Here is a 10,845-nt window from a genome sequence, read left to right as displayed (position 1 = left end):
TAGCCTCCAATGCGACCGGCATCTGTTGACATGGGGCTTTCTTAAATGAGTATCGTCTGGTGTAAATGCTCGTGATAGGTTCTCATAACGATCACACGCACATCCAATCTTAGCCAAGGACATCGTGCTTTGCACTCAAATACCTCAATTTAAATAATATGGTTGGCCTATTTTCTTCATATTAAAAATACCCGGTAAAATAGGTGTGCGTGAACACATGGTTAAATCGAACCATAAAGCATGATATCCTCTCTTTTAAAAAATCCCACGATTTTATATAATACTTGAAACATTTTCGGTGTCAAAAATCGACATCGGTATTTTTCTAATTAAATACCGAAATTTCATATTTTTGAAATAATAAATCAAAAATCATCAATCGCATTCAATTGCATAAATTAACAATCAATTGCACAAACTAATTGTACCACGAAATTCGACGACCGGCTATCTGGTATAATTTCCACTAATTAATATAAAATTCAATAAATTGCATTTAATTAAATAAATTATGAAATAAATTAATTAAATCATTAATTAAGCTATATACACTAATCTAACCACCTAATTGGACTAATTAAATTAATCTACCTAGGCTAGATGTACATAACCTACTAAACTAACTAATTAAATCAACTAATCACCTAATTGGCCTAACTAATTATTCTAATTTAACTAAACAAGCTAATTAATTACAATAATCTCACTTAGCCTAATATAACCCTTCCCTAAGCATAATTAACCACATAATTAAGGTTTAGGAGGTTAACTCACTGGATTAGCAAATAAACCAGTTCACGGCGACGGCGGCGCGACGACGACCATAACTCAGGTCTATGTCGATGCAAGGGAAGCTCGAAAAGGGCTAAAAATAGCCACAAGGCCCACGGCTTGGGCTAACCTTCGGTTCTATGGGCTAGACCAAGAGGCTGGTCGGGGGGCTTGGTTAGTGTGGGAACGAGCAAGGCAGGACCAGGCAGCGATGGGGACAGCGACTGGAACGGCAGATGGCTACAATGACAGCTCGAGGACCAGTGACGGCAAGCTAGCAAGCTCAGGACAGCAACTCGAGCAGGGACGGCGTGAGGTGGATGAAGCACGAGGGAACAAGCGGGACATCATGCGGGTGGCTTGCGGTCTCGGCGAGTTGGCTAACAACGGCGTGAGGCCTAGCAGCTTTGATGAGGGACTGAGCTAGCTTGCTTGCTCTGCAAATGGAGATTTTAGCTACTTCCAAAGAAGAAGAAGCTAAGGAAGAAGAAGAAGAAGCTGCTACTAAGGAAGGAGGGGACAAGGGGCCTCAAAAGTCCACCAAAATATCTAAAACACTTGAGTTGAGCCCCTAAAGTCTTCAGCTCCTATCCAACAGCCATTTCCCTCTCAATCTTCTCCAACAAGCCAATTTTGAGATCCAAATGTTGTAGGCCCCCCAGCCAACGAATTTCAAGCATTCTCTCACCAATTCAATTCAATTTCACACCAATTAACCTCGAATTGATGGCCAAAATGCTAAGGAGGAAGCCCACACCACTTTCCATAATTTTCCTCACCAATTGATCCATCTTGAATGCCAAAATTCCACCCAAAGATGGCCATCCAAATTTCCCAATTTTAATTCGCCCAATTTTGATTTTTCGCCAAAAATTTAGGCTCCCCGAAAATTCTTCAAAGGATGAATTGACGTCCTAAAAATAAATCGTGACACACCAGAACTTTCAATTCCTAAAACCAGGTTCAATTTTGTGGTCAACTTCAACCGGATGCGATTTTAGCGTGACATAACCTACCGAGTAGCTTTTATGAATTTTTAGCGCGTTTGACCCATGTTCGATTATTTTTTATCCACATTGTGCATCCTCGACTCATAGGCGACTCTTAGTTGTTGTGAAAATCTCAAGATTTCAATTACGAGCACAGAATACAGAATCAACAAAAAATCGATTTAGTGCCGTTCGACAAGAATTTTGCAAACAAGTGGAATCACCCACAATTTAATTGTATGACTCTGTCAAATCGACCTATCTCCAGTCTCTAATCGATTTTAATGGTGCCATATTAACCCTTATAGATTAGCACAGTCAAGCAATCGATTTCTGATCAAATTCTCAAGTTAGTTGCGTTTATATTCCTTAATGGCTTCACTTGATAGATTAGTTATCTCGTGAGTGATCAGCTCATAGAAAAAAACTATAGGTGCGTCGATAAAAAGCCCAATTCATATTATCGAGACAGGATTGAAAATCAAGATGTCACATGAAGTACTTGCATGATGATTTTGTTAATTAAATTCTTCTTAGTGATGAATATTTTGATTGCTCAAGATCTTTTTGGTGACAAAACTAGAATTTTGCCAGCATAATTCAAGTATTTAGTGATGAAAAAATTTTCATCTGTCGATAATCAACATTTATCGACGGAATTTGCATTTTCCATCCCTAAAGATGAATTTTCGCCATGAAAACAAGCTTCGCCATTAAAGGTTTCCTCTTAAACGAACGACGAGATTTTTGTCACTACAGATCACTTTCAGGATCGATTTCTATTTTCTTTGCCAACACTTAGTTGCTATAACATACTATTCTAATGGGTCTATTTTAATCGGTTTTTACATTTTAGTCTTCGTTCAACTTAAATTTTGCGACTTATGCATTTTGACTTTCTATAAGTCCGATTCTTCTAAAACACTCATAAATTGACAAAATGATTTATATATAATTTTTCAAAGATTTTCTAAAATTCCAATTATATTAAAAAAACTTTAACGAGAAAAAGTACCTTTTATTTTTATCTAGGTCCAAAACAAACAGTTTACTTGAGAATACCATACATACATCAATGCCTCTCGCAGATCTTCATGTCTGCTGACTATGCTTACGATTTTGGCGTTAGTTTGATTGATGGATTCTTCTTTAGTTTTTCATTGGCGGATGGAAAAGAGGATGGAAAAGGGCACATGAAAATGTCGCCTGGTCCTCCACCGGTCGATTATCTCCCAAAGCATGACCTTGACTTGGAAGCGGCCGTTCTTTATCCCACTTGTATTTTTGAACATTCCACTTCTATCCAATATAATTAACAAAACAGAGATATTATCTTCCCTCTCCTTCTCAGTCTCTTCTTCTTCTGACCGGCTTTGTGGCTGGCTATAGCTCAACTTTCATTCAAAGATCCAGGTTCTCTCCCTCTCTCTCACTCTCTGCGCGTGTGCCTAGCGTTATGGTATTTTTGTTGGTTTGTCAAAGGATTTTGAACAGTGTTTAGTGAAGGTGCTAACAAGGAGCCATTAACAATTTCATATCATTCTTCTGCGCGAACAAGTAGCCATTAACGGTTGCTACTATACATTAGTACAGTGTTCGTCTCGGTGTCATGCACCGGCTTTTATTGCGACACTAGAAATTACCAAAAAAATCCTAAATCTATTACAATTGTGCCGATTTAGTTCTAAACCTTTTTTTTGGCCAATTGAGTCCTAAAAATTTTGTAATTGTGTCAATTTAGTCCTTCCGGCGAAATTTGGCCGACCGGCGTTGACATGGATGTTGATCGGTGCCACAAGCAATATTTTAATATTATTTTATTATTTCGAATTTTTTATTAATTTTTTTATCTTTTTTTTTTCCAATTTTCCTCTCTTTTTCTTTTTTTTTCTCCCTCCCTCCTTCTTCAGGTGACCGACCAAAGGGGAGGGTTGGTGTTGGACTAAGGCAGTTGACCAAGCCTGATTGTGGGTGAGCTCGCCCTATCATTGCTAGGTGAGGGCCTCCCAGCCACAGGTTAGGCAAGCCCTCACCAAATCAAGCGAGGGTGTGCCCCCTCGCCGGATCCACTAGCTAGGGATTAGTGAGCTTGCCTTCTTCCAAATCCAGTGAGGGCTCACCTCGCGGTCGAGCTTGCCCAGCCACTTTGGCGAGGCAAGCCCCTACTAGATTTGGCAAGGGCTCGCCTTGCCGGTGGCTAGGCAAGGGTAAGCTCGACAATCCACTAGCAAGGCTCGCCCTTGCCCAGATCCAGCAAGGGCTTGCCTCGCCGATGGCTAGGCGGCCATCACCTAGCGACGGTAGGGCGAGCTCGCCCTCAGTGGGGCTTGGCCGGCCGCCTCAATCTAGCGACCGGCCCTCCCTTTGGCCAATCGCCAGAAGAAGGAGGGAGGGAGAGAAAAAGTAAAGATCAAAAAAAAAAAAAAAAAAAGAATAAATTAATAAATTAATAAAAATTCAAAATATAAAGTAATATTAAAATATTGTCCATCGGTGCTAGCCGACGTCCCGTCAGCGCCAGTTGGCCAAATTTAGTCGAAATGACTGAATTGGCACAACTGCAAAAGATTTTAGACACAATTAGTAAAAAAAAATAAGTTTATGATTGAATTGACACAATTACAATATGTTTATGATTTTTTTGGTAATTTCTCCTAGAAAAGGCAGAGAGGGTCATATCTTGGTAGATGGGATTCTAGACTTGTGGAGTTCCGTGCAATACCAAGTGAAAAAATAAGAGGAACATGTTGCTCTAAATTTTCGATAAAAAGGATTAAATGGTTATCAGTTGACAACGCATAAGTCGGACTTCATCAAAAGATTTCATTTAAAGCAAAGAAGTGCATTTTAGATGGGAAGATTTTTTGGGACATAAAGTTTCAATTGGTCCTAAGAGAAAAGCTGGTAGGTTTCTCTTTAATGAGTCCATCCTAGTGGGGTGCGACTTCATACAATGATTCTAACCTGAAAGAAGGAGGAAAAAAGAAGACGAAACACTAAAAAATGATTAAAGATATTCAAAATAGCATGTTTCTTAACCAAGTTAGTGTGGAGTTGGACATCAGGACGTGTAGTGTGTTTCATCCTAACTTGGGAGACTGACTTCTAGGTGACTTACTACAGACGCGTCTCTTTCTTCTTTTGCGATGGGGTAGCACTATCAAAGAATTTTTGATGCATTTGCTTGAAAAGCAAGTTGCATAAAAGAAGGATAAACAGAGTTACTTGCAAACACTAGCGCGAGGAAGACATGCTCGCCAACTCGGATTTTAGATAGCATATTCTCCGGCTATGGAGAGAACAATATATGGTCCAAGGACCGTGCAGATCAAGTACATCTGGATCAGTTAATAGTCAGGGTTCCATAGTGAGAAACATATAATTTATGATTTGGATAATATGAGTTCACATGATCTGTAGACCATACAGTAACTTATCGGCGAATGCTTAACTAACAGGGTATTGTGTTACGAGCAGCAGCCTTGTAGACCTTATCTGTATATTTTAAAAATTAAGTTGATGCACCGGTCACGTGTCAGTTATGTAACGAGCAACAACTGACATGTACTCGTAAACAAGTCATGCATTTTGATGCCAATCAGTATTGACATTTGCAATACGTTGTGCAACTCTTATCTCTAATTTAGCTGCTCTTCACTAGGTTGAGTCCATCACGAAGTCCCCGTAATTCAGCTTTCCGCACTAGATGCTTTAATCCAATGTAGTCTCAAATCATCCTTCCCAAGGACGTTTCAATTGAACCGATACAAGTCGTGACTGTTTGAGTCTGCCGTCGCATGGCTAAAGAAGTGTATATAGTTGCTGGGGTCAAGGCCGTTCATGTGACGTGGTGGAGGAGCTGCAGTTTTAAAGAACCTGATGTGCATTTTTAGCTTTCAGAAAGGCCCGACAGATTGAAGCCAAGGCAATACAGAGAGAGACTTACGGTTTGGTTTGAGCGAATGAGGGGTCCACGTTAAAGAAACTGACACCAAGTTTTCATAGGTTATTCGATGAATTCCCATTTTGGTTAAGATCAACCAGAGCTAGTACAAAACTTTGATTTATAAAGGTCTGAGCTACTTCTGTTTTTCAGCTGTTGCACCATGTTCAATTTCAATCCGACCCCACAAAAATTTCTCACAAGTCTATCCATTCATTTGAATCACTTGGCTTCTATGGGATCACGGCTACATGATAGGCAGAACTAAAGTGACTTATTGAGTCAAGAGTCAGTCGATGTGGACTACCGTACAATTGATGTGCATCTTGGCGGCCAATATTTTGTACATTTGTCAATGATGATCATACTCTTCATTGTTTCCTAATGCACCTCCTAAACAACTAGGGCTCCCATCACTCCTAGCACTGTCAAATTATTTGCGAGCTGCTATGTTCTCAACTAGATGAATGTTATGGATAACAACAGGGATATAATATTATAATATCCATTTCATACTTCTTCCAATTCCTTTTCAGGGCATTGAATGATTTTGAAAGTGTCTTTAGGCAAACCTCAGACATTTTCTTTCTACTAGCTCTTCAATCACTGAGACTGTGCATGTAACTTTTGTATTTCTATGTAATCGTTCATGAATGACTCAAATTTTCAGATTTTGGTAGCTGCAGGTGCTCTCTGCAACGAACAGAAGCTAGTGAAAGAACGCAGACCAGCCTCTGAATCTTTGGAGCAATGATAGCTCACGGCTCAGTGAGAATGTGTCGGATGAAAGAGGCTTTGGCACAAATGGTCCTCATCCTTTCATTAAGCATTCCATCTGCCAATTCCGAATCCTTTGACAAAATTTCTTTCAATTTCCCATCTTTTCAATCGAACGATCAGCGAATAACTTTTCAGGGCAATGCCTCTGTCCTGAACCCCGTCATCCAACTCACTCTAGGGGCGCCATCGGAGAGACCCACACGCATAATTGGCCGAGCAATATATCATCAACCTATGCACCTGTGGGATAGTTCAACAGGGAATGTGGCAGATTTTGTTACCCAGTTTACTTTCGCTATCAATTCCCATAGGAGCAACTCCCATGCTGATGGATTGGTTTTCTTTCTCGCTCCCAATGGATCGCAGATCCCTGAAGGCTCAGAAGGAGGCTCTCTAGGCCTTACAGGTTCATATCCAAACTCTACCAACTCTAGTACCGCATTTGTTGCGGTAGAGTTTGATACTTTCTATAACCGTTCAACAAATCAATCGGATCCGCTCTGTTATCATGTGGGTATTGATGTAAATAGCCTAATTTCTGTCAGTAATACTTGTGTCTCATGGATGAATGACAGAATACTCCTTGGTCAACGACTCCATGCTCAGGTCACATACAATTATAGAGCAATGAACTTGAGTGTTGTTTTTAGAGATGATGCTGATAATTATACCAGCCTCTACTATCAGCCAGTCAATCTGACAGAGTACTTGCCGGAGTGGGTGGTTTTGGTTTCTCAGCAGCGACAGGGCAGTTATTTGAGGCTCATACAATTTTCTCATGGGAATTCAACTCCAGTCTACGAATCCTTGACAACGTAAATGGCACGACCAATGCAACTACTATCGACACACCAAGACAAGGGAAAAAGAGTAAGTCCTGGGTGAAGGGGGCTATCTTAGGCTTAAGCTCTTTGGTGTTTCTTATCCTTATTGCTGGATTTGGCTGGTACGGTTATAAGCTAAAGAGAAATAGAAATGATCGAAGTGGAGAAGAAGAAGATGTTCCGGGGATGGATGAAGGATTTGAACAGTCGAAGGGACCCAAGAAGTACTCCTACAAGGTATTGGCTGTCGCGACTGACAACTTTGCCAATGCCCGGTTGCTTGGGAAAGGGGGTTTCGGAGGAGTGTATGAAGGCCACCTCGCTGATGCAAATTCCCGTGTTGCCGTCAAGAAGATCACTCCAGATTCTCAACAAGGCATAAAGGAGTACGCTACAGAAGTGACGACGATTAGACATCTAAGGCATAAAAATTTGGTGGAGCTCGTCGGCTGGTGTCATGAGGGAAATAAGTTCATACTCGTGTATGAGTACATGTCTAATGGTAGCTTAGACTCTCATTTATTCGAAGAGAAAACACTGCTGACATGGGAAAAGAGGTACAATATCGCTCAAGGCATCGCTGAAGGGCTGAAATACTTGCATGAGGATTTGAAACAATGTGTCGTGCATAGGGATATAAAGTCTAGCAATATCCTACTTGATGTGCAATTTGAGGCTAAATTGGGCGATTTTGGCTTAGCTCGGATAGTCGACCGTAACAAAGGATCGCAAACAACCCTATTGGCTGGGACCATGGGATATTTGGCCCCTGAATGTGTCTATACAGGCAAGACAAGTAAGGAATCTGATGTCTATAGCTTCGGAGTTGTCCTCTTGGAAATAGCATGTGGAAGAAGAGCTATCGAACCGAGGGCATCACAAGGCCAAATTCAACTTGTGGAATGGGTCTGGGAGCTTTATGGAATCGGAAAGCTATTTGATGCAGCAGATCCGAAGTTAGGTGAAAATTTCGACGCAAGACAAATGGAGTACTTGATGATCGTAGGCCTCCGGTGCACTCATCCAAATCCTAAGGAACGACCTCCCATAAGCAAAGCGATAACCTGTTTGAACTTTGATGCTTCCCCACCCATTCTCCCACCGAAGTTGCCCATCCCAACATATATCATGCCTCCATCTTCGACACCCGAATCGTCGCATGTCATGTCCATCAGCTTCAAAAGTAGTGAACCACCGAGCGCTTACGGTACTGAACTATCTGCTACTGGCTCTTCCTAGAAGTCTTCCAATTTATCTTCTTCTACATTGCTTCAGAACACTCTGTAAGTTCACTGTTTATATGGGTTCTAAATTGCAACTATTCAGTTCTATGATTTGTAATGTATGCAAGCAGACCTTTAGTTTCTAGTTTCTGTTTGCTCCATATTGTGTGAGATATCCGTGGTAGTATTTGGTATGGATTTTGATATGACAATGTGTGTATGAGTGTTTGGAACAACACAACAAAGGGTGAAAATGAATATTGAGAAAGGATTACAAGCTTATAAATAAATAAATAAAATTGGTTGGTCTCTGTTGTATACATGACCGAACGGCATTCCCTATTTATGGGCTGAATCCATCAACTTATACACGCAACATATCTCTTCGTTTGTCGGAGATGTCTTTCGGGTTTTTAACTTGGCCACAAACTTCAACTACCACCTATAAAACTAGGGACTTGGAGATGTTAATCCTAGAGGAGTCTAGGAGCCTAAGCTTTTCTTGGAGAATTGGTGGAAAAATTCAACACGGCGGAATTTTGAGAAAGCTGCGTCATCTTGAATACAGGTCTCAAGTTTAACCCCGAAATCCCGAGGCAAGTAGGTTTTATAATTTGAGTGGGATTCTCAAAAGGGATTTTCCTATTTTGGATCAAATTGTAGTACATATAAGAAGTGGACCTTCACAAATTGTATTTGAGATGAGCTTTCAATATTCAACTTCATAAATCTTGTAGTGATGACAGTGAATTCTAAGCCCACCAATTCGAGACTTATGGGCCGAGTCTAACCTACAAATCATCTTCATAAAAGTCACCTCTAAACCTATGTAAAGTATTGAAAGAAATAATTTACTCTTATGTAACTAGAAAAATTAGAATCAAGAACTTGATTATATCAGTCAATTAATTAATATCCTTCCGGTACCCAATCTTATTTAAGCTTTGAGGTTTGATTATTCAAAAATATTTTTCATGCGTTATTAAAGAAAACTACTTGAAAACCCTTTTTTTTTAAGCTATTCCTAATTTTTAGAAAATATAAATTATTCTCAGATTTTTCATATTTTTATTTATTTTTCAAAAAAAATTAATATTAAAATAATAATATACTGTTATAACATAAACAACCGGACCCAGGTCGGGACTGGCTCAGGTCAGATGACCCGAGTGGTCGGGCCCTCTGCCAAACTGGGCCCCAGGAATGAACCCGGTCTGGCAACACCCACAAAATACACGTAATAAGAACAAAGCCCAACCCGCGAAGTAAGCCTGAACCTAAGAATAAAGACACAATCGGAGCCGCAGGTCGACAACCAAGCTCGAGATCGCGGCGGTATGGTAGGATTAACAACCCAAAGGGAACGTCGATCCAGCCCCAAACCAAGAACGCAAAAGCAGATCTAAGTCAGGCATTTTATCGAACACCTGACGGGCGCCGACGGGGAGAGAAGAACCGAGCCGATTAAGGCTCGAATACGCAAACGCAACCACGGTCGACACGAGACCACAAGCGGCACCCGGCAGTGATCGACCGGGGAAGGCTTGACGACGCTTGGGATTAAGTGTACGTGAGCGACGGCAAGCCTCTGCCGCAATTGGGCTATGACCGAAGAAAACAGGGCAGAAAAAGGGGTAGCGAGCTAGTCGCCGGAGGCGGCCCTGCCCAGATCTCGCTGTCTCTTTCTCGGCCAACTCTCACCGACTCAGGTCCTCTCTCTCGGTTCCCTCTCTCCTTCTCTCCGAAAACCTCCCCTTCGAAACGGAAAACCACCCCCCCCTTCCTCCTTTTATGGGGGTCGGACGACTCGTTCGACCGTACGTGGGGCAGGTGGGCCTGCCGCCGGCGAGTTACTCCAGTCACGTCGCGCGCCTACCCCGGTCATGTTGCTCTACTCTGCTTCTTTGCTACTCTGCGCCGTCTGCTCTCGTCCTTGGTTGCATGAGGAAGGAGGGAGAAGGAGAGAAGAGGAAGGGTCGGGCTGCGGAAATGAGCGGGTGAGTTGGGCTCAGGCCCGCATGAGGTAAGAGAAACCCGAGCCCCTACGGGCGTTTGCTTTCTTTTCTTAAAAAAATTAATAATTAATTTTTAATTTAATACGTATTTATCCGAAACGTAGTAAAATAAAATAAAAATAAAACTTAGTATGTGCAAATAATATTAATGCCTATGTGATGTGTAAATCTTTTTTTATTAAGATCGAATTAGTCCTTTAATTTTATGCAATTTAATCATAAATGCTTAGTCAAAATTTAGGTATTGATATGATTGGTAAGAAATTATGAGGGTTAAATATTGTTCTATGTGAATTATTT

The 10,845-nt window shown here is 41.1% G+C and overlaps 2 protein-coding genes across 2 annotated transcripts; both read left to right on the top strand.

The window, feature by feature from the left end:
* Positions 1–6,079: 6,079 nt before the first annotated feature.
* Positions 6,080–7,209, top strand: LOC120295953 (anti-H(O) lectin 1-like; the record flags this gene model as incomplete). The annotated part of the gene is made up of 1 exon (XM_039317579.1): positions 6,080–7,209. A coding segment is annotated over exon 1 (756 nt), but the record flags the coding sequence as incomplete, so codon positions are not given.
* Positions 7,210–7,213: 4 nt separating this feature from the next.
* On the top strand, positions 7,214–8,679 carry LOC120286369 (L-type lectin-domain containing receptor kinase IX.1-like). The gene has a single exon (XM_039316891.1). The coding sequence runs from the start codon at positions 7,494–7,496 to the stop codon at positions 8,544–8,546; it is 1,053 nt and encodes a 350-aa protein (XP_039172825.1). The 5' UTR covers positions 7,214–7,493; the 3' UTR covers positions 8,547–8,679.
* Positions 8,680–10,845: the final 2,166 nt, after the last annotated feature.

This window comes from Eucalyptus grandis, chromosome 7 (assembly GCF_016545825.1).
Source record: "Eucalyptus grandis isolate ANBG69807.140 chromosome 7, ASM1654582v1, whole genome shotgun sequence".
NCBI classification, from domain to species: Eukaryota; Viridiplantae; Streptophyta; class Magnoliopsida; order Myrtales; family Myrtaceae; genus Eucalyptus; species Eucalyptus grandis.
This window is presented reverse-complemented; position numbering and strand designations above follow the sequence as displayed.